Source organism: Lontra canadensis, unplaced genomic scaffold, assembly GCF_010015895.1.
Source record: "Lontra canadensis isolate GAN:19392208 unplaced genomic scaffold, GSC_riverotter_1.0 scaffold3, whole genome shotgun sequence".
NCBI classification, from domain to species: domain Eukaryota; kingdom Metazoa; phylum Chordata; class Mammalia; order Carnivora; family Mustelidae; genus Lontra; species Lontra canadensis.
In genome coordinates this window covers 29,552,703-29,580,691 of record NW_022630997.1, presented here as the reverse complement: position 1 = coordinate 29,580,691, position 27,989 = coordinate 29,552,703, and the positions used below count along the sequence as shown (strand labels likewise).

Genomic DNA, 27,989 nt, shown 5'->3' with positions numbered 1-27,989 from the left:
ATAATCAGGATCACATAATCTGATTATAGGGGAAATAATTTGTTTACAACCCCCAATTTACTGCTCAGAATTCCATTATCTCTCTTCAGCCATTGGTTTTTAAGAGATACTAACATGACCCAGGGGAACCGAAAGCAAACTATTATATTTCCTACAATTAGATCTTTGCATAGTCTTAACCCCAAGCCCCTACATAAAAAACAACAGAAACAGCATGGAGGAAACCCCATAAATAAAATGAATATATAATTGTGCTCAAAGAATAGCTCTCCCGGAGAGGCGGTGCTGTGAATCTGTTCCTCCCACACGCGGGCACATCTGCTGGGCTCGACGGGTTTGTGCACTTAAACGTAATCACCGTGTGGCTTCTAAAAAGAACTCCTGCTTAGAGACGGTCACCGCGGGCCATGCTCGGCTCGGAGGCAGCCCTCTTGCCGCTGCCCTTTAAAGATTTTTAAATTGCACACGTTCTTCGGATCCACTTCACTGAAAGAGTCCGTGTCCAGGGGAAAAGTTGGACATGATGCAATTTCTGGAAAGTAGATCCTATCCTGTTCCCATCTGAAAACATAGTTCTCTGCAATTGACCGGCCTTACCCCAGAGCGGTCAGAGCTGCTTTGAGAATAGCATCTCAGCTCTTTTTTTTTTTTTTTTCCAAAGCAAGGAAATGGATGTGCATTGATGTAATTTAGTACCTTAGAGACGCGGACAAATTAGTGTAGAACATTATCACTAGTTAATTATGAATGACCGATTAATCAACCTAATCTAATATTCCACATTATGTTGATGTTATTAAAGTGCATCATGAAAATGACAGATAGTCTTCATTTGCTTTCTTTGGCCAAATGTGCACTCTGCAGTCATGATGTCAAAAAAAAAAAGTTTGCCAGTTTTAATATTAGAGAGTTAAATAATTAAAAAGAAGGTTTACCTGCACTCTGGCTTCTGTGAGGTTTATTTTCATGGCTAGCTCTTCTCTGGTGAAGACATCAGGGTAGTGTGTTTGGGCAAAGACTGCCTCAAGAGCTTCCAGCTAGTAAAAGGGAAAAATATTTACTGGTGAGAGGCTGCGGTGAGGTGAGAGGAAGCAGATGCCTATTTCGAATTTGCAATGAGCAGGAGTTGAGGAAGTAGCTTCACAGATCAAATGGGGGAGGAAGAGGGAGAAGAGAGCTCTTTGAGAAGATCCCACGGAATTCAAATTATAACGACGGATGACTTAGATGTTAAGACTCGCTAACGCCATCGATAGCCAGACATCCATCCACATTGGTGCTCCCCCAAGAAATAAGAATAAGAAGAGAAGCACAAATATTTATGTGCTTTTGCATTTAAACAGATTCCTAGGAATCAAAGGCTCTAAGGGTGGCCTTATGAGACGGAGCAATCCACACAGCTTTCTCCCAGAGAACGTAGGAGAAAAGAAACAACTTGCAGACGCCCTCATTGTGTCAGTCCCACAGAAACTACCAAGAGGTATTTGAGCCACCTTCATGACTCCTCTAGTTTGCACAGATCTAAGGGAAAGAGCCCAGGTCCAGGAAACACAGTAGGAGGGTCCCCCTTGTAGCCCTTCCATTTATGGATGGCGATACCTTCTACAAGTCAGTCAGTTTCTTGGGCCCCAGTCTTCCCATTTATCTACTGGGATTAAGAATGTCCTGCCTGCATTTCCCAAGGTTCAGATGATATTGCTGGCAAATGTGAGTGATCACTATTGCCCCTTCCCTTCCTATCTGGGATCAAAAGGTCCAAGTCATCTGCTCTCTCCCCAAACAGATTTCTTAACACATAAAGTGTGCAACAAAACGGAAAGATCCAGTTTCCATAGTTGGCTTTATTTTAAAAGACAAAGAAGAGCTGCTCAAACTCTGATATTTTGGGAGGCAGGACAGAGCTGACTCTCAGAAAGGAAGCGCTGTCATTACCTGCTGAAGAGTAAACGTCGTCCGGTTCCGGCGCTGTTTTCTGCGCAGAAACCCATCATCGAAATCTCCTGGAGAGTGGTTGCCAAAGGGTGCAGTGCCTACTGGGAGTAAACTCAGTCAGCCTGATCAGAGGGCCTCCCTGGCCTCACACTGACCCTGGACACACACGTTTGTTGGGAAGCATCTCCAGGGAGAGTCCTGTCTCTCCCAGAGCATTTTCCTCTGCTGTAGTCCTGGGAGCCCCTCCTTTTCCACTCTCTCATGCTCTCTCTCCTCCAGTAACCTTTGACTTTAGGCCCAACTATGCTTATTTTGTTGGGCAGGTGGCAACCTTCTCCCCTAAGAAGGCCAAATCTGCTTCTTGTGAAATTCTGGGCTCTGGGCCAGGAAACATCACTGGCTTGGGGCAGTGCGTTCCCCTGTCCTTTGACTTCCAGCTGCACCTGCGTCCAGTGTGCCTTGATCCCATCCCCTGTCCCGGATTCTTTCATAGAAACCTTCACGTCTCCTGTTTGCTCACCTGTTCGTTTGCTTTCCCTTGTTTCTATAAACAACAAAGCTGGATGGCTGGGGGAGGGGAGAAAAGAAAATGCCAAGAGCTTTCACTGTACATTTCTCCTAGAACTTCAGGACACAAGGAGGTAAGAAGTTTATAAATGAATATTAATTACTGTTGGTCACAGCTCATCAGCACCATAGTGGATCTGTTATATAGATGTCAATTAACAAGAGGTCTGCACCAAGAAGCTAGTGTCCTGAATTCCAAGCAGACTTAGGCAGGGCCACTCTCAAAAGGCACCCCCCACTCTCTGGCCAGGCTCATAAAAGATCCATTGCTCTCGATTCCCTGAAAAGAAAGGCATCCTTTCCACCGTCCTCCCCAGCAGCCTCCAAACCTCCTATAAAGCCAGAACAGAGTTTGGCCCCAAATGTGCATTCAGGTCGTTTTCCGAATATGCACCATTTACTCAATAGTGTGCAATGGCTTCTGAGAAAAACAAATGAGCAAGTTCCCATTAACCAGTGAATGCTGTACCTGCCATGCGCTCTGGTCTCAGAAGGACTATAGGTTCGGCATTAGGACCTGGCAAGCCACACAGGCAAACTCCCTCAGAAAGACCTCAGTCCCAAAGAAGCAGAGTCCTCTGGGCTTTTAAAAATTCTGTCTACTAAGGGGGTCCCTCCTGCTTATTATTCTGCTCTCCACTGCCCCATCTTTTGCCACAATATCCCAGTCTCTCCTGAAGCCTTTCCCTCCAGCTTCTTGTCCAAATTGCACTCTTCTTCAAAACCCTAGTTACAAAGATTTCTCTCCAGCTGTTGGCAGCTTCAAAGGGATAGCCTCAAAGCAGCCTTATTTCCATTATTTTGCAGGAAACCAAACTGTCTCCCTTTGATTGGTGAGGATGGAATGCAGACTCTGAGATGCTCCAAACATTCTATCTGCCTCAGCCTTCTAACTTACATCTGCTGGTCCGAAATTTTTCTACAATGTGTGGATATAATATCTGTAATTGAAACACTGTGAGCCAAACTGAATCCTAAAAAAGGCTGATGGGCCATCAAATTAATAAGAACAAACAGAAAAGAGAAAAAAAAAAAAACACGAGAAGAGGCTTTTTACTTAAAAATAAGTAGAAAATTTAAAAAAAAATTAAAAAATAAGTAGAAATGTTGATAGTATGAAAATGTTAAACCCTGCCAATAATTAAACAGAACACAACAATGAACTATTATTTTCAACATTTTAACCAAAAAATAAATAAATAAATAAGGTACATAATGATACCTAATACAGTTAAGAGTGTAAGAAAATGTGTGTGTCCATTAACCTTTTGTAGGCACATTAATGGGTGCGGCCTTATTAGAGGGTGATTTGACAATATTCATCAAAGATTTAAGTGCACATATACATATTTAATCTATGAAGTAGATAAAGTGTGCCGAAATAGAAAAAAAAGAACATTCCTGGCAACATGATAAGAAGAAGAAAAAACTGGAAACAGCCGTAGTTCCCACCAGTACAACATATAATGGAATATTACACAACTGTTTAAAAGAAATCAGTATATCTGTGTATATATATACATATATATAGATATGGAATAATTTTCAAAACCTATGTTACAAGGTAAAAAAAGCAAAGTCCTAAAGGACATGGCAGTATGATCTCAGCAGAAAAAAATGCATAATATATAGAAAGAAAAAGTGTGTTTTTCTTGAAGGAATCACAAGAGACCAACAATAGTGAGTATCTTTAGAAAAAAAGGGGAAAGGAAGGAGGATTTCACTTTTCAATGTGTCGGTCTCTGTTCTATTTGAATTTCCTAAGCAGGTATAGGTAGTACTTTTTAATTCAATATTAGTACAATTATCTGAGAAGTGAGATGATGAACCATGCTTTGCTTTCTTCTTTATGTCTCTCTAGATTAATAACAAATAAAAATTAAAAAGCTCCTGGGCTGAGGGAGATGTCATATTCCAAAGGGCTGTTCTCAGCCTTTCCATGTGCAGCAGACCACCTCCTCCTCAGCACCACTAAACTGATACAAAAAAACAACAACAAAAAAACCCTTTCTGCAAAACTAGCTCAGAAACACATTTGCAGAGGGATAAAAAGGTTCTTAAAGATCCATCTCCTTTTCTTCTGGTCCTAGCGCTCAGAATCTGCACTGAGGGGTGAACGTGCCTGGGGCGTGGGAAGGAAAGGTGGGCAGCCAACAGCTCAGTGCCCTGGGACCATTATTAGCCAAGCCAGGACTCATCCTAAGTGACTTCTACAAACCCACCCTGCAGACAGGCTTTTCCCCTAAGTTATCTAAGCAGCCCACCGCCTACTAAATACTCACATCTTGGCCTCGCCCCAGCCCTTTAACTTAAAGAGTGGGCTATGTCGTACCCATCAGTCCAAACCCCAGGTTCAGAAGCACAGAGATGGTGTGTCCTCCACACATGCAAAGGTCCCTCTGGGCCTGGGGTGTTCTCAGGACATGTGCCTCATAAAACGGGGCAGCACGGGTCCTTGGAGATTAAAGGAGGTAAAGTGCAGGCAAATATCTGGTCTTGCCTTCTTCGGAGTGCTGACTGAGCTAGTAGGGCTTAAACACGGATCCTTAGCCTCCTTTAGAAAATTCTACTGAACTCTTAAAAGCTTCCATGGTTAAGACAAAAACAAACTTCCTGAGATCCCTGGGCATGCTGGCCAGCCGAGGCTCAGCGACTACTCCTGGTAAATGGAGACAACGTAGACAGTGCTTCACCGCCTTTGCCCCCCACATGCCTCCCTCAATTTCCTGGTCTCCCAAATTCTCCCACCCCACAAATAAATCAAAGGAGTAGGTTATCAAAGCTGAGTCCTGGTATGGCTCCCAGGTATAAAAGTTCTAATATCCCACTGCTGAGATGCCTGCTCTGAGGAAGATGCTACTAAAAGTCCAGAAGGTGTGGTTTTGCATTTGTCTGATGCCCATGCAGGGGGTCCCTCCAGGTCCTGGGGTGGGGTGCACCAGAGAGACAAGCTGTCCCCTTCTCACAAACCTACTCCCACCTAACAATCCAGTGCCAACACCACATGAGGGATCTTGAGGCAAAAATGCCTTCTAAGGCCTGGGGACCCTCAAAGTATCAAACCCTGGCCATGGGGCTTCCCCTGGGATTGGGGAGTGGTTGGCCACTGGGCTCAAGAAACCCAGTGAATCACAGGGGAGGAGCCAGGCCAGGGCACTTGGGGTGGTGGTGGGCAGGGCCACCTAGTTCCAGAGGGCAGTGGTGGCCCAGAACAGATGTTAAAGCTTTCCTGAGCAGGACAGCTCCGTCCTCCAAACCAGAGCAGCCTAGCCATGGGTCCTTCATAGTTCATGGTCGGTGACAGGACGATGAGGCCCAACTCCCTAGTCCAGCTTGGCTTTTCGGGATGTTTGCAAAACACCGTGAAAGATTGATGCGGCCCCCAGGGCGGGGGAGACCCGATTAGAGGCGTGACACCAGCATCTGTGCTGGGAGGACCCGACGGGTCCCTGCTGTGAAAAATAGCCTGGGGCCAACCGGCCCAGGCGGGGAGGGAGGTGGGAGGCAGGTGGCGACAGGGCGGAAGGCTGGAGTGGGATGTAGGAAGGAGGCCACGGGCACCCGTCCACTGCCTGGCGGCTGCAACCCTCACGGAACGGGAACCCAACCATCCACCCGCCACGCAGCAGCCCGGGAGATTTCTGGCCAGCGCCGGTCGGTTCGGAGCAGCCCCAGGAGCGGCGCTTACTCACCCTCTAGCTGCGGCGGACAGTGGAAATAAAACATCGCCGACGGCCGGGTCAGCTGGACGGCGGGGCCTGGGGAGGGTGCCCGTTGGACCGACAAGGCGCGCGTAGCTCCGGCCTGGCTGCAAAACAAACAGCGATAGAGTCTAAGTCTCCCTCTGCCCGCGCCCCAGACTGGCCCTAGTGAGCACTGGGCGCCCTCCTCCCGGAAGCCACCCCCCCCCACGCCATGCCTTAAACCCACTGTGCGGACTGGAGGCGACAGGGCAACGCCGTCTCAAGCCCGGTCCCCGTGGGACAGCCCTTCGGTTCGTGTCCACCTCCCAGATAGCGAAGCCCCCACCTTGGCCCCAACACCAAACCCAGGCAATCTGGCTCCCGGCTCTCTGGGGTCCCCGCCGCAAGCCGGGCACCCAGGCCGCCGCAGCCGGGTCCAGCAAGCGCGCCAGGCCATCTGTGCGAGCGGCAGCCTGGGGCCGGGAAGGCATCGGAGCCCGAAGGCCGGGCGCGCGGGGCCGGGTGAGTGGGTCGGGAGCCGTGCGTACCTCGGCGGGCTGCGGACGAGGAAGGCCGGAGCGTGACCGCCTCCGGTCCTCACGCCGGGATCGGCTGGAAGCGGGCGGGGCTCGGCGCGGCTGGCGCCCGCAGGACCAGAAAGTGACTCGGGAAGTGGCCAGATGTCTTGCTGTCTGTCTACAGCGCGCGCCGCCGCTCAGCATTCGCCTTTATAATCTCACGCATAATTGGCCTTAATCTGATTATTTCCAGCGCTGTCTACAGCGAGTAACTTGGATAGGTCTATTGGGCCTTACAAATGGCCCACGTGGTGTAAAAAAAAAAAAAAAAATCCATCATTTCTCAGCAAACATCAGAAATGTTTTTCTTCTTTTAAAAGAGGATAGAAACAAACACTATTGCCACCACCTCAAAAAGGGCGTTATTTTTTCAACACGCCACCCACACCCACCCCCCGTCCCATCTGACTCAAACCTTCTCTCTCCGTGAAAGCTTGGATTTGGGCTCGCCCTTGTCAGAGGCCCCGCGTCTCTCGGGCTGCGAATTGACAAAGCGCTGCTAACTGTAGCCAGAGGATGGGTTTTTGGGGGGACTCTGCACACAGCTTCCCTTTCCAGGCGACCGTACAAAAGGAAAGTTTGATTTTGTTCTCAGCAAGGGGTCCCTGAATTTATGTTGTTTCTCAATGCAAATGATATGCGGTGGGACCCTTCGCAATTACTTTTAAAATGCATCCGAGGCAGACACTCATCGGAGAGAGACCGCCCTTCCCTCTGCCTGGGTGAAAATTAAACTCTAAAGTGCCGGGCTGAAATTTTCAAGTCAGGGGCGCAGGATTGGATCAAATCACATAAACTGCAAAAAAAAGCAAGTCTAATGGCGCATAATTGGTTCTGTAATAGCATTACACCAGGATAATAGCCCGTTACGGCCCCCTGCACTATTAAGTGCTTCCCTGGCGGAAAGCCTTTATGATATTAAAGGGGGAATATAATGATATTTTGGTTATTAAATGCGTGTAATTAATTTATGCACCACTGAAAATAAAGTTGGTATTATGACCCACTCAAGATGCATCAGAAGATGCAAGTCAGACAACTGTTGATAAGTTCTGGTGTCTGTGTTCCGTCTAGACTGCTGATTTTATTTTGGGACGATGGCTTCTTGGACAGACTGCATAAATTGAATATTTTATAAACATTCTAATGCTGCGTTCGGGAGCCCTGGCGAGGCGGTGGGTCGGGTCCCTGCACCGCCTGGGATCCAGCCTTGATCTTAAAGACACAGCGTGTTGGAAACAAAAGGCCTGGCGGGCCCACACGTGGACACCGCTGCCCGCGAGGCTGGTGGAGCTGAAAGGCAGAGTGCCTCGGAACTGGGCGGCCAATGGACACCCCTCCGGAAACCAGTGAGAGGAAGACGGGGCACTGCTCCAGCAGAGGCAAATTAGGGCCCAGGGCACTTCAGCTGTCCTTCCTGGGCTCAGCCAGCCCCGCGCGAGAAGTCGGCCGCAACACAGGGAAGAAACCTCTGGAAACTCTGGCTCAGTTCAAGGCGGAGAGAGCCCGCACCTCCAGTTCCACCAGGGTCACCGACTCCGCCAGTCCAGGCAGCGAGCCCCGGGGAACACGCCTGCAGGTCTAGGAGACCCGTGCGGTAGCAGGAGGGGCTGGTCGGGCAGCAGAGAGCGCCGTTTCCACTTCATCCAGAGAAAGCTGGAGCCCCAAGTGCGGACCCTGTGTCATCCCAGGCCAAGAGGCTCTGCGCACTATCTGTGTCCCTCCCTGTGTCACTCAGAGGACCCTATCCTCTGGAGCTATTTCAACGAGCCTGAGGCTACCCTGGCGTTCCCGGGTCTGCCAAATCTGCCTCAGGTTCCCAACTGCCCTAGGCGGCAGCTCCCCGCCTGCGCACCCCGTGCGCTCCAAGAGCGTGTGCTCGTCAGGCGAATCGAGGAAGGTATCCCGGAGGGCTTGGCCAAGATGCTCCAGTCGCACCTGGGTATCTGTGCGGGAACCCGCAGCACCAGGCGCCCGGGGCGCCGCATTGGCCCCCAAAGCTAACGAAGTCCAAGCCCCAGTCTCAGCTCTCCATCCCTCACATCCGCCGGAGCAGATTCCCAACAAGTCTCAGAGATGTCCCGGGAACGGGACACGCTCATCCTGGATCTGAGGGCAGCACATTCCCCGCGCCTACGGAACAGTCAGAACCCTGGACAGCGGCACCCTACCCTCCAGGGCTGCGGAGGGAAAAGAGGCGGGTCCCCAAGGCCCCTGGGGCTCTGGGCTATGCAGCAGTGGGACCCGCCCTGCCGGATCCCAGGCTTCGGGGGACTGATCCCAATCCTGTCCTGAGTCAAACCTGAGGAAGTTAACTTGGGACGCGCTCTCCGCGCTCAGAGAAGGACCGAACTCTGGGCGCCGCAGCCCCACGCGCTGCTCCTGCCCCGCGGCTCCTGCCGGGAAGGGGCCGGCCGCAAGTCGCTGCCTGACCCTAGCCTTACGAGCGTCCCCGACGCGCCCCTGGAGGGACAACTAGCCAGACTCCCGGAAAACACCCACCTCGCGCAGGACTTGTAGTCAGCTCGGGACTGTCCGCCTCGCCTCGCCCAACTTCCCTCTCCTGAGCCGCGAGACCGGCTCCTTTCTGTTGGCAAAACAGCGAATAAACAAACAGCCAAGCAAGGTAGAAACGAAAGCCTACTGCAAACTTTGATGACGCGAGCCCCCTTTTTGATTCCGATTGTCGCTGACACTCGGCCTCCAAAGGTGACTAATATGTATTCGCTACGGTCCCCCTCCCCCACCAAAAAGGGCGTTCGAAACGAAAAGGTTATTTTTCCTTAATTCTTGTGCGGTAAAATGTATTTTTCAATTAACCAAATTCACCGATCTGTCCCGCTTGGACACTCTGATAATTTACAACCTAAAAGTGTACTTTCTTTATCTAAAGACCAAGGTGACTGCTTTTAATTTTCTCTAACCTCTTTACACTTGATGTTCACCAGACTCATAATGTTAATTGGCTTCATATACGGATCATCAGTTTAATGAAGAAATAAATCCTGTGTTGCTTTATGTTTTAACAGTGATTGCTTTAATGAGGAATGTGACGTGTTCCAAAATCAAAGCTGCAGGAGACATTAGATGGGGCTTCTATTAGGACGGAAATGCTTATTTAAAGTTAAAACCATGGGTCATATTTCAACAGATTCTTACACCGCTGGCCCTCCCCACCCCCACCTGGGTTGCTTCCAGCCTCTGGAAGGAGACAATTCTGTGGTTGGTCTTCAACGCTCCTTCTTCTCCCTATTTAATTCACAACAGCCACAGAGTCTCCCTTCCTTCTGAGTCATTTTCTGGTTACTAAACAGGCAAGCTACTCCTGTCCATCAGAGCACAGAGAAGCCAGAATAGGGTGGATTGCTCAACTTTGAAGGTTGTTCACTTTTTAAAAAATAAAAGTGGGAAGAGAGTGTCACACACTCCCTAAGATGTGTGTGCAGATGTGGTTTCCGCACCCCCCTTCCCAGTGCGTCTCTATCACTGAAAATTCAAGCCTCCACTCCTAAAAGCAGACAGCTCCCCTTTAGGCCAAGTGGGCTGCTGCTGACCCACTGCCCCCTGAAAATGTCTGCAGGGGATGTGCTAGGCTCCCGCCTGGGTGAGGGAAATTTTACATCTTTACATCAATTAATAGCAGAGTAAATCTGCTTTCTCTAATGGGTGTTTGATTTTTCTAATTTTAAGCTTGTTCTGTGAAGGGAAACCTGTCATCTCAAAAACACTGAGAGCAGCAATAAAATGTTAGAAATTGGAGTATCTATACCTGAAAGCCCTAAATTGTCTTTCAGTTCAATTATGAGTTATTTTAAATTGATTCCTGAAAAGAATCCCAAATCCTTAGAAAATGCAGAGATTTGAGACTCCAGGTTATGTCTCAACCATCACACATGGTTCTCATTTCTTACCATTGTTCTGTTTGGGGAAACTGGAGAAACAGTTCAAGATGCCACTGTCAACATCTTTTGAGCTGGATACATGAACATATGTTGGATTTGACATCTCAGTTATGCTCAGAAGAGATTTTCCCCAACCTTCCTTTTAAATTTGGCTTAGCAGAAACAATCTCAGTAAACATGGTTTAAAACCATAACAATATCTCTATTTTCAGGGAGGGGGGAAGAAAACCACACTGAATTCCTAATTATGTGATTTGGAAGGGTCTGGGTGATTTGTAATGTTGTTTTATTATTAAATTTTTTTAAAGCCCCCATGGTGTAATCCCCAGTGGTCACCCAGCTCTCCCAAGGCAGAACGTGAAGCGTAAGCATGCTCAGTATGGACATCACATATTCTCTACTTGTCAGCTAATCTATTGTCATTTTGTAGTTTTGGAAATTGCCAAGAACACTTGAGTTAGCTAAACATGATAGGATATGTGGGGGGGGGGGACAGCAGCTAATTGAAATTCCAGATGAACAGGGAACTATGAACAGAAAAAATATATATACAACAAGAGATAGATACGCATTTTATTATCTTGGAAATTTCCTATCATTCATTAGTTTTACTGTCATGTAAACGTAATAGCAACCACTAAAACGCAAGCCAACTTCCAATAGCTTCATCCACGATGACCACAGGACCAAGCGTATTCCCACGTGTTTTCCAGGGAGCCTTTCTGCTCAGCTCAAAGCCATCTAATCCTCCCAAGGTAACAAAGCACTGTACCCGACTCAGCCCCACCACCTATGTGGTCCCTGCAGAGTCCGGCATACTAGCTTCATAAACAGGGCACACTTGAGAAGGCCACTCATTCTTGCAGGAACTCCTTGACTTCCTCTGAGAAAGGACTTTGAAAATGTCTACATCAAGTGCTGGTGAGGGGGTTCAAAACAGCGCCAGATGATGTTCAGGACAGTGAAACTATCCTGAATCAATCTATGGCAGTGGGTACATGCCATTATACTTTTGTCAAAACCCATCGAATGGACAACACCAGCAAGGAACCTAATATAGACTATAGGCTATGGATGATTATGACATGTCAACGCACAGCTCTGGTGAGGGGTGTTGATAGTTGGGAGGCTGTGCACATGTAGGACAAGGAATAGATGGGAACTCTCTATAATTTCCTCTCAGTTTGGCTGTACATTGAAAACTGCTCCAAAAAATAAAGTCTATTTTTTTAAATAAAAGGAAAAAAAGACAGTGCTGAAAACAATGCTCACCACGTAGTAAGCACTCAGTAAGCACCAGCTATGATGGTTCTACTATCATTATTATTATTGCCCTGCCACTCCTTATAGCCCAGCAGGGGACACGTGCGTGGAGAAGGGCTCACTGGTGCTGATTTGAGTACTTATAGATGGCACATGCCTTCACTGGCTGTCTCCAGGATGGGTGCACGTTGGGCCCAAAAGCACCACCCTGGGGAGAGCTTCTCTGCAGCTCCCCATCCTACCTACCTGGCAGTCGGCCACACTTGCTTCCTTGTATTTTTTCCTTCTTCCTGCCTCATTGTCAGGTTTGTTGAGCTGCACTCAGTACAAAGCTATTTGACTGGAAAACTTAAGCCAAGGGCCTTTAAACTGGATCAAGGGTATTTTCTTTGGCCAACAGAAATTTTTTTAGAAATTCCAATGGAGGGCGCCTGGATAGCTCAGTGGGTTAAGCCTCTGCCTTTAGCTCAGGTCATGGTCTCAGGGTTCTGGGATCGAGCCCCACATCAGGCTCTCTGTTTGGCGGGGAAGCCTGCTTCCCCCTCTCCCCCTGCCTGCTTCTCTGTCTATTTGTGATGTCTGTCTGTCAAATAAATAAATAAATAAATCTTTAAAAAAAAAAAAGAAAGAAAGAAAGAAATTCCAGTGGATTGCCTTAGGCTGAACTTGTCAACCCTGCTTAGCCACAATCCCTACTCTTCCACATGTCCTCCATGTCACTTTTTGCATTTGTGTGACTCACCTGGTTCCTGTAGGCATCTGACTTTCTTACCTCTCACATAAATTCTGCATGAGTCTATCATGATTTTCAGACTGATGATGACTTCTTGTCGAGTGTTAGGATGGGAGGGGACACAAAGTCCATAGCCTCTTGAGTTCCAGAGTTTAACTCAGTCCAATTCAACAAGCCTATATCTAGCATTTATTCTGTGTTAGGCACAGACAACACAGACAGGAACTTATGGCCTTGGGAGCCAGCCCCCAGAGATTCTGGCTAGGAAAGATGAGATAGCAGGAAGAAAGGAATCTGGCACTATCTGGTACCACAGGAAAAGCCACTGGATTCCCTGGGCCTTCTTTCCCCTGCCCTAGAAACCTTTCTGGAAGGGCAGCTCTCAGAATACAGGTTACCCCCTAACCCTAACCCTAACCCTAACCCTAACCCTAACCCTCACCCTCACCCTCACTGGGGGAAGGATCCTCACATTCATGTATCCTTATGCAGCTTCCGATGGAGAAGTGCCCTCCTTCCCCCAAGGCCCACAGATAGTCTCCCCTCTGTCCTCAGGGGACCCAGAAGTCTTGCCAAACCTCAGCATCAGCCTCCAGCTCCCTGCTTCCCATTTCCAGCTTCAGTGAGAACCCTGGGGGACTAGATCACACATCTGTCTGGGATATGTCCTACAGGTGCACCTACAGTTTCAATTTCTAAGATCCCAACATCCAAGACTATTTTGATGGATCTCCTGGAGTTCCTGGCTTGGAGCAAAATCATTTAATAGACATTTGGTTGGTAAGCCTAGCTGACTATTATTAAAAATGTAATAATGAATTGCAAACAAGAAAATGAAACCAATCCAAGGAAATCTCAAATAAGATCCAGCCAAAAATAGAAGCACGATCTCAGTCTCCAAGTCTACATTATCTCACCAATAAACCTAGGAAAAATAACTTTCAAGGTCAGCTCTTTGGTGCAAAACAATTCCCCATAAGAATGAATAACAGAGCTCTAGAAGGAGAAGAGTGGGAGCAGAGAGTGAACAACGTGCAAGTAGCAACCAGCAGAAACACGACAGGAGGCCACCCTCACAGCCCAAGCCACAGCGCTGGCGGCTACAATCTCTTTAAAAAGACAGGCTTCTCTTGAAACAAAACGCACAGTCAATTGCCCATGCTAAGTGCTCAAAAAATGTGCAGAATGTAATTTTGTAGCATAGTATCAAAGAAATGAAATAAGTTAGCTACATGAATGATTAGTAAACACAATGAAAACCTTCCAGTTTCTAAAAGATTTGAATTATGTAAACACCTCCAGTGGGAGGGGAGTGGGTGTTTGATCAGGTGGACTGGGTGTCAAATCTGGCTTCTTCCTAAACCCCCCTCCCCTCGTCTACAAAGTGGGATTGACCTGGTCTACCCTGCAGTTATCCGTCCCAGCCATCCATAGCTTCTTCTCCACTTTCCACCACCCCCACACACAAAGTAGGTACCTCATAATTGTGACTTCCCTGTGATACCTTTGCAAACCTGGATTCGTCGGACCCTACCTCTTCCCTTCGACCAGCCCACTCCTACCCACCATCAGAACCCATGCCTCCAGGACACTGGTCCCCAACCTGCCCGCCCCACTGTTCCATTTGTGCTGTCTGGTTTTCTCTTCGTGACTTGGTTTGCCATCACCTTGCCTAGCACGGCCAGGCCATGTGTATGCAAGCCGGTGCACTTCTCTGCACACACTAATAAGGTACTCACTGCCTCCCTTTTCTCTTGCCGGCCTCAGTTTCATCCAACTGCAGGCTCTCAGGGTATATTTAAATCCCAACGTAAATATTTATTGAATGAAATTGACCGATGTCTGAGCAAGGCTGGTGCCGGTAGTTTCCACCTCTCAGCCTTGGGACCGGTGTAGACCACAGCACCCCGCAGGCCAACCAGGTAAGGGGCAAAGCTCAGCACCACACACTGAGACACACTAGGAGCCTTCCCTGTTTACCTGTCTAGACACTTATTTCTTCATTCATCCCACAAATAACTGTAGAGCACCAGTTTTGTGCCAAGTAGCCTTCAGGGAAGGCACCTATAAACAAGACCCCAGAGACCTAGGAGATTAGCATGTCAGGAAAGCCTCTCATAAGCCCTATAGCAGAGCTTGCCAAAGCCAGGTCTCCAGGAGACAGGCTGCACCCCTGAAAAGGACCCCAGGTGTCCACAACTGTTCCCACCATCTCCAGCGGCTCAGCCCAGGAAGTCCCAGCCAGGAGGAATGAGCTCAGGCAGCTGCAGAAGGGCAGCTGGTGCAGAGACGGATGGGCGTCCCCTTTGCTGGGAAGGTGGTGGTCCCCAGCACAGCCCTTCACCTCCCAGTGTCCCTCCTGTAGCCTGAACATTCCTGTTCTCCTCCAACAGATGCTCACTGAAATCCATGCTTGTGTCAGCCTGATGCTAGGAATGAGAGAAAATAAATGTCTTTTCTTTCACCATTCTTAAAAACTATTAATATGATGTATGTGGTTGTTGTTGTTGTTGTTTTATTTGCTAATATAGTAATAGTAATATAGTAATCAAGTAGATGCTGTGAAGCTAGAGAGCAGGTCAGCGTGGGCTCGTCATGATATCCTAAGCACTTATCCCAATGCCTGGCACCCAGCAGACAGGCAGGAAAGATCTGTTGGGTGCATAAATGAATAAGGCAAGATCTGTGGGCTCAAGTCTAGAGGGCAGAGACATGAACAGACATTTGGCGATCAATGCCTCTCCCTGCAGTGCAGTCTTACGTCCTTCGATGCTCTCTGGGACAAGTCGGAGCATAAATAAGTACATGAATCAAGAGCCAATCAATCGTCTCTTCTCTCTCATATCTCTTACCAGATGATGCTGCAAACTTCTCAGCAGTCCCAGCGGTCACCTCCAAGGTGGTCAGAAGTGACTCACAGTTTGCAGAGCAAGGCGGATGCGTTGTCCAGTCTTGCAGGAGCGGCTACGATGGTATGGGAGCGCTCTCCTAGGCTGTGTTGCCAACCTTCTCTCACACCCCTGCTGCTAGAGCCTTCCGTCTCCCCACCATGCAGCCTGAAGTAGTAGAAAGGACATGGCATTCTGTGTCCAAAATCCCTATTGCTACTTTCCAGCTCTGGAGTCACCTGAACTTTTTGAACATCCGTGTTCTCGTCTGAAAAAGAAAATAATTCCCATCGCAGAAGAAGTCATTTATGAAGTGGTAAAGTGCCTTGTGAATGTGGTGATGGCAGCACACATGGTCTCCCTCTCATTAAGCTAAAGGGGGGCGGGGAGAGGAGCGAGTCACAACCTTCCCTCCTGCTCTTCTGCCAAGATCCCAGCAAGCCTGACTTTGCCCCCACCTCCTGCCCCCCACCCCAAGTCCTGCCTCCCCCTGGCAATGCCGAGGCTGAACCCTGCCCTGTCCAAGGAAGGGATGCCTACCTCCTCCCCCTTCGGCTGCAATGAGTGGTGTGGTGGGGGAGATGGAAATGGAGAATGAGTTTAGGGGAGGGAAACCCTCGTGTCTTACTTGATGCAGAGGTTGCCTCCGGTCTATCACTGGAAGAGTTTCTGTGTTTGACCAGTATTGATATTGGCTTTATTTTATATTACATTTTATATTATTTAAAATGTGAAAACAACTGTACGGAATCCAACTGGCCAAGGTCCAGACCCTGCCCCTTCGTAGCATCTCACCCCTTCACACAGTGATGATTTCTGTCTGACCTCTTAAGGCATCTGAATTTACAGCCCCTGGATAGATTTTTTTTTTTTAATAGTGGGCTTATGGCTGACTTGTCTTTTACTGTATTCTTCAGAAAAAGTTGTCTAAAGGGAAAAAATCAATCCATCAATAAATTAAATGTTAAAATGTTTTCTAAATAGCACATAAGACAATAAACCCAAACCATCAATAATCACACAACCTAAGCATAACCATTATTAATATGTCATTCTATAGCTTGTGATATTTTACCTGAATTTACTGTATGCATACTTTTTTAAAGAAAAAAAATGGGATCATACCATTATCTGGTTTTTTAGTGTCTTACTCACTTAGTGATCTATTGTGAATATCTTTTCATGTCACTGCATGTTTCACAATATTCTTTGAGGTTCTATACGTAGTTAGGACTTATGTCCAGGTGCTGTAATAGAAACCCAACATAGTGGCTGAAACAGACATTTTATTTCCCTTCTATGTGGACAGCCAGTCTGGTATAGTGGCTATGCTCAAGGAGATAAGCAAGACTTCCCTTAATCTGCTTTCTTCACTGTCACTTTGGTGTGGTCTTTGTACGCATGGCCCAGGAGGACCACTCCCCACATTAGCAGTGCAGCTGCCAGGCAGGATAGAAAAGGAGAACAGATAACACAGCCTTCACTGGAGGCTCATGGTCTACAGATTGCACCTGTTACCTCTGCTTCCAACCCATTGGCCAGAACTGTGGCCACACCCTGCTGATCAGAGACTTAGAAACAGTTCTTATCTTGACATCTATGTGCCAGATAAATATCACGGGTTCTATCATTATGGGGCATAGATATTGGGGGACAACTGTCCATTACTGCTACTATTTTACTTTGGGGACTATTACAGGTTATCCACACCCATGATAAATTTTCAGTAGACAAACTATTTCGATCAAAGAATAAGCATATTTAAATTTCATAAGAGCCATTCACACTTCTTCCCATTTCTGCGAAAGGTCATACTCATAAATATTTTGCTTTCTGGCTTCCCTTCGACCTTGAGCACACTTCAGGTCTCCACCCTTTAAAAGGGGACCAGCCTACATGGGTGGTAAACATCAGTGAGCAGAGCCCCCAACTGAAAAACCACAACCATCAGCCCTCTCTAGATGGGGGTGGTGAAGTTGGAGGCCCACAGGGTGTCAGGGGCAGTCTGGAATGTCAGGCATCCTGGTAAAAAGTCCTAGGCCAAGGGATGGAAGTCTGGATGGAGCCCCTGATCCTCTGGACAGGCTCTTAGGTAAAGAGGCTGGTTGGAGGCAGAGGTCACAAGCAGGAAATCTTAGGCAAAAGGACAGTGGGATGTGGGCTGGAATGCTGGAGAGGCAGGTCCTGAAACAGGCAGGAAGTTAGAGCATTTTTTTCCCAGGGCTGGGGCGAGAAATATTTACAAGATCAAATACCAGGGGAGTCCAGATCCCAGGCCACAACCCCATTTCTCCCCAAGACAGGTTCCTCTAGCAGTGGTCCTGAAGACCTCCCCTAAATCCACTGCACAACTCTGGTGGGTCTTAGAGGGGCTGCCACCAGCAGATGGGGTTCTCTATTTACACCCCTACATCCTGGGTCACTGGTCAGCACAGCAAACTCTATGAAAATCTAAAGTCAGATTAGCTCCTGGTGCCCCAAAAGAAGACTGGGGAAGTGGAAGGAAGAAGGGTGGAGGAAATCCTGGCAGCCCACCTTGGGAAGCAGGGAAGGGATGCGGAAGATCTCTGCATGCCCAGTTCTTCCAGCCCAATTTTCTCAGGTTTCTGCCTTCCTTGAGAAAGAGTTACCAAGCAACTGGGCGACTTCTGAAATGACTGCTGTCCTGAAGTCACATGGAGTCCCCCAACCCAGAATCGCCCGTCCACGTCAGCCAGAACAAACAGTGGCCATCAGGTGGCACCAAACCGCAGAGGAGGGTAGCTCCTTCCTCTCAGGCAGGAAAGAGTCCTGAGTCAGCTTCCTGGTCCATCAGCAGAGCCCTTTCCAAAACCCTCCCAGCCCCAGCCTGGCCAGCCATCTTCCCGCCCTTGTCGTTGCCCTTCTCTCTGTGTGGGAAGGCTTCGGACTCTGAGCCACACTTCATCCATCTTCAACTCAAAGTCATCTCTTCAAGAGATGTCCAGGGCCACCAGAGTCCCCCCATCCCACTCTCCCCAACTCTCTGCCCATCTCCCGCTTTAATTTCCTTCTTTAGCCATCAACCCCTTCTCACAAGTTTTAATGGCACGTGCTTCGTGTCTTCTCCCGGAGAGCGCGCGAGCTTAAGGGCACTGCCAGCCTCTGGCACAGTACCGGGCACACAGCACTTGGCTGACTGAACAAACCCCGCTCGTCCCCGGGCTGGACCAGCCACCGGCAGCTCCCGGGCCCCTCGGCCACCCCCAGGCAGAACTGTCCACCACCAGAAGTTTGTTGCCCCCGAGAAATGTACCTTCTTCCCACAAAGACAACTTCTTAATTATCCTGCTAATGATAAGCCCTCGCAGGCCTAGCTCTGCACCACCACCATGACAAACCTCAGAGCCTTATGAAGTCCAAGATAAACAAATCCAATATATTTTGTTTTAATTATTGCTGTTTAATGGGCCATAATGAAACCATGGCGAGGGTGCACGAAAAGAGATCATTTAGAGCCGGCGCCGGTACCGAGCTGCTGGGGAGTGAGGGCCTTGCTGCTCCGATTTCATTTACTGTAATCCCGACTGCCTCCCTGTGCCCAGAAACCCATCACTTATTCATCCCTCTCTGCCTCTGGCTCTGAGCCCGCCAGCCCAGCTGGATGTCCGCCCTCATGGAGAGCAACCAGGAACACCAGGACCAAGGGGGCAATGGAAGTTCACCCTGGGCCGGGTGCCTGCGCGTGTTCCCCATACTCAGGGAGGCAGCAGGCAACTCTCAAAATAATTTCTGACAGTCTGACAAGCCACACATAAGACATCTTTTTCTGTGTTCTCTCTCTCTCTCTTTTTAAAGATTTTATTTATTCATCAGGGAGAGAAAGAGAGAGCACAAGCAGGGGAAGCTGCAGGCAGAGGGAGAAGCAGACTCCGCGGTGAGCAGGGAGCCTGAAACAGGGATCGATCCCAGGACCCTGGGGTCATGACCTGAGCAGAAGCCAGACACTCAGCTGACTGAGCCACCCAGGCGTCCCTCTCTCTCTCTCTTAATCATTTTATGGGGTTAAACGATTTACCATACCCATATCACTTATATTCTATTGTATTTATTTTGGGGTTCTTTTTATAGGGGGTCTTCTCATAGGCGTCTGTTTTTCTGTTGGAGGGTTCATAATTTGTCCTGGAGGATTAATGATTTGTAAGAACTCTAGATGCAATTAAGATTTTACTCTTCTGCTCGGTATCCACTTTGCAAACATTTTTCTTCGTTTATCATGAGCCAGTGGCAGGCAGTGTGTCCACTCACAATCCCAACCAACTGCTCAGTGAGAGAATTAAGGGGAAAGGAAACATCCAGAAAAAGGACAGCAAGGAGCCCTGGAAGCACTCTGTGTGATGATGGCTGGTTCTCGCTGTGTGCTCACAGAGAGATTTCTCCCCACCCTGCAGCCCATCAGCAAATGGAAGAGTGGGGCCCCCTTTCCGTCCTTGCTATCCCACAAGGCACTGTTCAAAGGTGAGATCTGGGTTCGGGTGTGGGGGCACCAGCTGCAGAGGAGCTGGGGGAACTGTGGAAACAGCCGAGGCCTCAGGGGACACAGGGATCTCCAGAGCCACACCCAATCCTGGAGCTGGAGTCCTAGAGGAAAGGGCAGGCCCCCCCTCACACAGGATTTCCAGGGGCAGCCCTCCACTGGTCCAGAGCACACAAAACCTTGAAGGGGCACTGAGGCAAGTCGGGGGCTTGTCTGGCTTCCAACCACAGCCAGGGAATTATTTGAAGACAGCGGGTGGTATGAGTCCTGCCATCCAACCAGTTGAATATCTGGATCAAGCCAGAGGGTCAGAGACACGCCCGGAGGTGTCCCACTGTCCTGGTACCAGTGGGATGAAGCAGCAGCAGGCTCGGGAGTTCCATCCCCATCGTGTTCTGCAAATGGCCAGTGAGCCCTAAGACTCCCTTCCGAGCAACTGGGCTTTCGCTGCAGGATCATGAAGCTTCTGTTTGGGATGGGGGCTCAGGGACACTGGTGGTTGGCCCCAGACTCACAGAAGGCAGGACAGGAGGGTAAAAGCACAGGACAAGGGAGGGACAGACCGAGCTGGGCCAGGGTGAGGCACTGCCAGTGGCCTCCAACCCCATCAGGATGGACTGGCAGGAAAGCAGCCGGGGCTGGAATGCTGGCTCTCCAGTGGGCCCTGCAGGCAGGACTGAATGGGGTGGGGGGTGGGTGTGATAGAGAGAAGGGGGGGGACCAAGCCCAGGGGTGTGGGAGGAAGACTACGAGCACTCCTTCCACGGCACCCACTCCCTTTTCACCTTTAGGAGCTCCTCTTCATCCCTCTAGACCCGTAGTTTTCAACTGGGGCAACTTTACCCCCAAGGGTCATTTGGAAACCTCTAGAGATGATTCTGGTTGTCGCAACCTGTTGGGGGGAGAGGTTGCTGCTGGCATCTAGTGGGAGAGGCCAAAGCTACTGTTAAACTTCCTGCGATGCAGAGGACTCCCCCCAACACACAACCAAAAATCATCCATCTGGTCCCAAGGGTCAACAGTACTGAAATTGAGATACCCTGTTCCAGACCCAGCTTGCTCACCCATCCATCCCTTCCTCCAGCATGTACGTAGTCACCGAGTGCTAAGAGGGACCAGCCTTAATGACCTCTCTGTTGAAGAGCCTCCCTTCCCCCAGGCACACAGAGGTCCCGTCACTTTCTCCTCTCCATCCCATGGTCTCCCCACATCTTCATTAAGTAGCAGACATGTCCCAAACCCCAGGTCTGGGCCAGGCTCGGTCCTTCAGAAGAGGGCCCAGGGAAAGAGCTAGATGCTTCTAGCCTGGCCCAGCACCATCTTCTCTGCCACCTTTTATGTGAATAGTGTTTATTTCATCTCCCTTGCTAGAGTGTCTCTCTACTTTTAACTTCCTTACAGTGCATTTACTCCTCCACTGACCCTGAGAGATGTGGCATTTCTGCTCTTTATGAATAAGGAGTCTGCCATTCAGAAAACTTGGAGGACTCTCTTAAAGTCACACAGCCAGCTGGCCAGGGGTAAACCCAGGTTCAAACATAGGACTTTGACCACATTCTCAGTGTGCAAAGGACTGAAAGCCAACAGCCTTCATCTGTAAGTCTGCAGGTCACCAAGAAATAATCCTTGAATGGGATCTTAATTTGATCTGGGAACCCCAAGTTGTGACAGACCTCGGAGGTTACCAGAACCTTATCTGTACCAGCCAGAAGCCCACAACAGGCTTGTAGGCAAGGCCTTAGGATGTCGCTGTTTCCCTGGCCCTCTCAACTTCTCCCTGCCAAGACATGCATCTCCCCTGGTCAGTGTTCCATGCTGCCTGAATCAACAGTATATTTGCTTTGTTTTAAGAATAGTTATTTTTTTCTTTCACTAATATCTTCATTGTAGCGAAGGTAGAAAACTATATGAAAAGAAAACAAAAAGCCCACAAGATCTCATGAACCAATTTTGTAACCAATTTTTGTAACCAGTTTTATAAGCAATTCTTTTTCATCCAATGATGTTGTGAATATCTTGTTATGGGCATCATCTTCAATGTCTTCTCCATAACTTAGACAGAAAAATGGATGGAAGATGGGTGGATGGAGGAAGGAAGAAAAGAAGGAAGGATAAAAGGGAGGGAGGGAGGGAGCAAGGAAGGAAGGAAGGAAGGAAAGAAGGTCATCCTTTCACCCATTAGTTCCGTATAGATGGACATCTAGTTCACACCCATTCTTAAATTTTCAAATAAATGATTTCTCCTTGACAACACACTAAAGAATTTGTTGGCAGGAATCTCTTCTTTCTTCTTTGGTTCAATTTTATCTAGGCAACATAATGCATCAACAGTGGACCACAGAAGAAGACTTCCTTCTCTTTCCATTACCTGCTTGACAGTGGTAGCTTACTAGCAAGGCAAAGTTCTTGTTCTGATTTCATTACACCTCTGGTGATCTCACCTGGAATCCAGGTGAGTGTGTCAAGGAGAAAAGGGAAGATCAGAGACACCTTCTGCTTTACCACAGTGTCTCAGCTGCATGGGGATGCAGGTGCCCCTGGCTCGCCGGCTATGCAAGGTCGCAGGTGTGCCAGGAACCTACCTCCCTAAGGTTGATCAGCACCACTGCTCAGCCACCTCTTAAGGCTGACTGCTGCCTCCATCCACCATCCAGCCAGCTGGGAGAGGAGAAAGCCCCAAACTGAGACTCAAGACCCAAGCTCTGGGGGAGATGGAAGACATGAAACTCTCCCTCCTGCTTCTTCTGGACATGGCCTTGTGAGAAGAATGACTACAGAAGCTTCCAGTTCATTTATTATTGATTCAGTATGATCAAGGGCTGACTCTGTGCCCAGCCTGTGTGGTCCCCAGGGACCCAGCAGCAAATGACCCTGCTGGAGAGGATGACACGAGCAGTAACAGCCCCTCGCAGAATGGAACCAGCCACCCTTTCCTCCCCAGCCAGTGCCATTCCCAAATCCTCCGCTCAGCCTGTGAGGTCAATCAAGATTCAGCATCACTTTGCAGATGGAGAAACCGAGGCCTAGGGAGCATCTGTGCCTCATCAGTCACAATGGGAGTTTGACGCATCCTTAGACAAGATCTGATGCTCTGGGCTTCCAAGTGGATTTTTTTCTTCCCCTCCCAGCTTCCTGCTCCCTCTACCCCATGGAGCCAAGTTTGTGCCAGGGTGAGGCCCCAGGAAGAACTGCCACCCACGCCTGTCTTACTGGCAACCACAACTCTCCACCAGCATGTCTGCATACTGCTGCAGCGCACCTGTATCTTCTGCTCCTTGACGCAGAGGAATCTGACAGCATTGAGCTTGTGGAAGACACAGGAGGGGCTGGAGGCATCGGGGTTCACCTTATAACAGGAGGGGAAAGACACGAAGGCAGAGTGATGAGACGCATTCATTTTGGTAGGGACTGTCCCTTGTGGTAGTTGACCTGGTAGCCGGAGGGCAGCATGATCCAGCCCCTACTCGCTGACATCCTGGGGTTCCATGTGGACGAGGGGTTTCTGGCAGGCCACAGGTCCCTCTGAGCTGCCCCTCACACTCCACAGCCACCCGGGTGGCCGCTGGTGACCTGAGACGGTGGCTCCTACTGGGCACCAGCCAAGAGATGGAGGTGTGAGCCACCTCCCTGCACCTACCCCTCAGCCTACACCTCTGTTCGCCAGGGTGTGGTAAGTATAGGCAGGGCTTTACCTGGGACCCACACCCAGGCGCTGGCCCACCTCTTGCTGGCTGGGCAGCCATGAACAACAGTCAAGTGTCAGACATGATCCCTGTGCTTCACCCACATGCTGGGGTCCAGCTGGGTAGGAGTTAAATAGGCTCTTCCTACAGCCACACAGCCTGGGTTCACATTCTGGCTCTGGCTCTTACTAGCTGAGTGGTGTTTTGTGCCTCAGTTTCCCCCACTGTACAATAGGAATAATAATAGCATACTGCCTGCCAAGAACGTTAAAGTCACTTGACTTGGTATGGGTGAGCTTAATTAAATAACTCCTTCAACCCTACAGGACCCCAACCTGATCCCAGTTTATGCAAAAGGAAATGAAGGTTAGAGCAGGTGAGTAGATTAACCATGTCATCAGGAGGTCAATGGCAGAGCTAGAACTTGAACCTAGGCAGTGAAGCTTCAGACCCCATGTTCTTGACCACTCCGTCCTCCCACTGGCCTCCTGGTGCCTCTGCTTCAGATGTGTAAAATGCAGACAGCACCACCTCTTGGCAGTTTCTGTGCTGGTGTGATCCAAGAGGGGTTCTTGAAGGGCCTTGTGAATGTGCATTGCGGCCCATGGACCGCAGCCGGACAGCATCGCGGGGCCCCCTTCCTGGCCCACCCAGGCCCCTTCCCGTCGGATTTCTCCCCTGCCTGTCAGAGGGGCCCCAAGACACCCAAAGCACTGTCAACAGAATGCTCCCTTGCTCAGGCTGAGCATGGTTTGTCCTCACTAGCCGGCAGGGGCAGGGGCTGGCAGTCTCCCCCGAGGAGCTTCTTGTCCCTACTGTTGGTGTAGGCGGCCTACAAAATGGCTCCATTCCCTTTCCTGTCCCTCCTGGTCAATCTCGCCTTTGCTGCCCTGCAGCTTGCACATTCTTTGTGCCCAGGACCAAAGGGCTCCTGGCCGAGGCTTTCCGCTGGGTCCAGGCAGTCTCCAGGGGTCAACGTCCAAGTGCCAGGGGCCAAACAGGTAGGAGTTAAACAGATGGTCCTTCAGCCACACTGCTGGGGGTCCAAACTGCAACTCTGGCCCTTATTAGCAGAGTGATTTTTTTTTTTTTTATAACTAACATTTACTGAGAACTGACTATGTGTCAGACACTTGGTATTTTATGTGCATTATCTGAAACCAATCTCCCCCAATAGCCTCAGAAGTAGGAACTATATTTATCCCCATTTTATATATGAAGAAGCTGAGACTTACAAGGTATGCAGAGATAAGTAAAAAGTCCTTATTATGTACCAATTCCCCTTAAGACAAACCAAGAAGGCAAGTCATGGTTTTCTGCTTAAACAGACCCAAGCCAGCATGTGTTTTTAATGGAAAGACAATCCCAATGAACATTTTATCTTTGAATATGAGCAACAGAAGAGACCTTAAATTTCATGCCGTCGCACATCCAACACCCCAGGTTAGGAAAGTGGAGTTCAGCATCCCTGGTCACCATTATAGACTTGAATTACTGCAGCACCAAGGAACCCTGCTTCACTGAGAAGCCTTTCGTGCCTCAGTTTTTCCATCTGTACAATAGCAATAAGAATGGTGTAGGCATTAACGGACTGTTAAGAGAATTAACTCATATGACTTGGTATAAAGGAGCTGATTTTCTTAGCCTAAGCCAACTTTCCCTTGAGTGGGGCCTTCTCAGTATTCAGTGTTTTGGGGGGGTTGTACTCCAAAGTGTCCCTTGGTGTTCAAAGCCAAGTCCATGGCAATACAGTCTTGGGAGTTCCTAACTTCACTGATTCATATCCCACCTTTATAATGTGGCACAACAAATACAGGGCTTACTATTGGCTTCTTTTTTTTTTCTATAAATTGCCTTATATTGATAACCCAAAATTTATTTTCGTTGAACATTTTAAAGCACTATCCTAAACCCATTATCTTTTATGAGGACAGCCTTAATACAGAATAAAAACAATATTCCAATAGCAATAAGCAAATATAGTTCTTGGTTTCTAAATAGCATTCCGACTTGCAAATGCTTATGTAAGTTTGAAGTTATTTCAGAATAAAAAGTAAAAAATAAAAGAGAGAAAGAGAGACGTGCCTGGGTGGTTCAGTCAGTTAAGCGTCCGACTCTTGATTTCAGCTCAGGTCATGATCTCAGGGTTGTGAGATCAAATGAGCCTCGCTCATCAGCTCATCAGCCCATCAGCCCACCTCATGCTCGTGTGCTCTCTCTCTCACTCTCTCTCTAAAAAGACAGAGAAAGAAGGAAAAAAACAAAAGAGAGAAAAGGAGAGAGGAGCAGGTCTCCTCAGAGAAATGGCTGGTTCCAGCTAGGCAGGGAGAGTACACAGTGAGCTTGAACCATCTTGTTGTGCCAGGAGGTAAGGAATTGGGCTGAAATGTTGGGAGTATGTCAAAAGGCCACACAACCTCACTTAGAGCAGCTCCTGGCCAGGACAAGGACTACCTGAGCATCAAACTAAATGAAGATGCTAATGGATTATAATCTACTGAACGAAGTAAAATTCTAGGAGTCCGTTCTACTGTGAATAAATACATAGACAGTGATGGCTCTTCCTTCCAGTAAATGCCAGTAACAAACGTGGAGGGAATGGCAGAGTTAGAACATCTGGCAACCGTCAGAGCCATCATGGACCCAGGCAAATGCCATCAATGAAGAGTAAAAATACAGGGCAAAATTTGATGAGAAACGCCTGCATAATCTGAAAGAATTTCTTCACAAATTACTTACTGAGCCCAAAGAGGGAAAGAAAGAGTAAAGCAGAATGGAGGAGCCCACCGCCCCAAGGCGGTCAAGGTCAGCACAACCCCCGTGGGGCCAGAGGCACCTTGTGCTTGCCCCTGCCATGCCTGAGGGGACACCACACCAGCTCGGCTAATAGTGCTTCACCTGCCCCTAACCGTGAGGAAATACCCCACAGGCTCCAATGGAGAGAAGCCCTGCAGAGTTCGGGCGGGGGAGGTCACAGAGGCAGAGGAAAAACAGGACTTCCCAGTTGAAGGAAATTAAAAGGCTGGAGGACCCAGGGCAGGGTTTGGTCCTGGACAGGTGGGCAGAGATGCTGCAGGGGACAGTGCGGGGCAGCCGACAAGATTTGAAGATGAACTTTCCCTTGGGTGACAGTAGTCTAGCAATAGGACACTCCTTGACCTTGGTAAGTATACTGAGGATAACGGAGAGATTTTCCTTTTCCCTGGGAAAAACAACAGATGTATTTAGGGGTAAAGAGGCATGACCCTGCAACTTACTCTCAAATGTTCAGGAGGAAAAGTGTCTGTGTGTATGTGTGTGTGTGCGTGTGTGTGTGCGTGTGTGTGTGCACGCGCGCGTGCCCACGTGCGGAGAGTGCACATAGCAAATGGGGTCAAAATGTCAACAGTTGGTGAATCTGGGTCAAAGGTCCATGGGAGTTTTCTGTTATTCTCATAACTTTTCAGTCAGTTGGAAATTATTTCAAAACAGAATTTTTTTTTTAAGATTTTATTTATTTGACAGAGAGAGAGACGGTGAGAGAGGGAACACAAGCCAAGGAAGAGCATGCTTGCTGCTGAGCAGGGAGCCCAATGCGGGGCTCGATCCCAGGACCCCGGGATCATGACCTGAGCTGAAGGCAGACGCTTAACAACTGAGCCACCCAGGATCCCCAAAACAGAAATATTTTAAAATTAAAGGTATTTATGTACTGACCCAGATTCTCTGCATGGGGCACCCTTGAAAGAATGAAAAGGGGGTATGGCTGACAGGCACCCTGCGGCCCAGCACCCATGACCGGGCACCCCCACTCCTGACCGTACCGCCTGGGCACTGGAGCCAGAAAATCCTGGGCTTCAGGCTGGAGAGGGCTGGGGGAGACGCGTCTGAACCAATGCATACAGAAGACTGGTGTGGGGCCTCACACACCGCAGGCGCTCAATAGTGCTGTCTCCTTTGCCCCAAGCCGCTCTAGCCAGGAGACAGGAAGCCCTGTCCCCTTCCCGTCCAGGGGACATCAAGTACCAGCTGGTGTCAGAGGCAGGTCGCAGGCTTAAAGGAGGCCCCCTCGCTCCAACTCTGGGGTGGATCTCAGGACCTCATGGTCTTACGTGTGAGAATGTGGCATCCCGCCGCGAGCCGTGCTCACAGTCCCAAAAGAGAAGGAGGAAAGCTGCCCTTAGTGCCATTAAGAAATAAGACCCAGATGCCAAGAAATGCCACAGCATGGACCACCAGGGAGCTGTCCACCTTCTTTCTGGGGAAGTCGGAGGGCCGCTGACCTG

General features: G+C 49.0%; 1 protein-coding gene across 1 annotated transcript in view; it reads right to left on the bottom strand.

Moving 5' to 3' along the window:
* The window catches only part of DRGX (dorsal root ganglia homeobox), a 28,423-nt gene extending 22,198 nt beyond the window's left edge, over positions 1 to 6,225 (bottom strand). The window contains exons 1-3 of the mRNA XM_032877790.1: positions 6,192 to 6,225; positions 1,933 to 2,030; positions 936 to 1,037 (exon numbers count right to left, since the gene is read on the bottom strand). Of these exons, the coding sequence (XP_032733681.1) occupies positions 936 to 1,037; positions 1,933 to 2,030; positions 6,192 to 6,225 (234 nt within the window). The remainder of the gene's footprint in view (positions 1 to 935; positions 1,038 to 1,932; positions 2,031 to 6,191) is intronic.
* Positions 6,226 to 27,989: the final 21,764 nt, after the last annotated feature.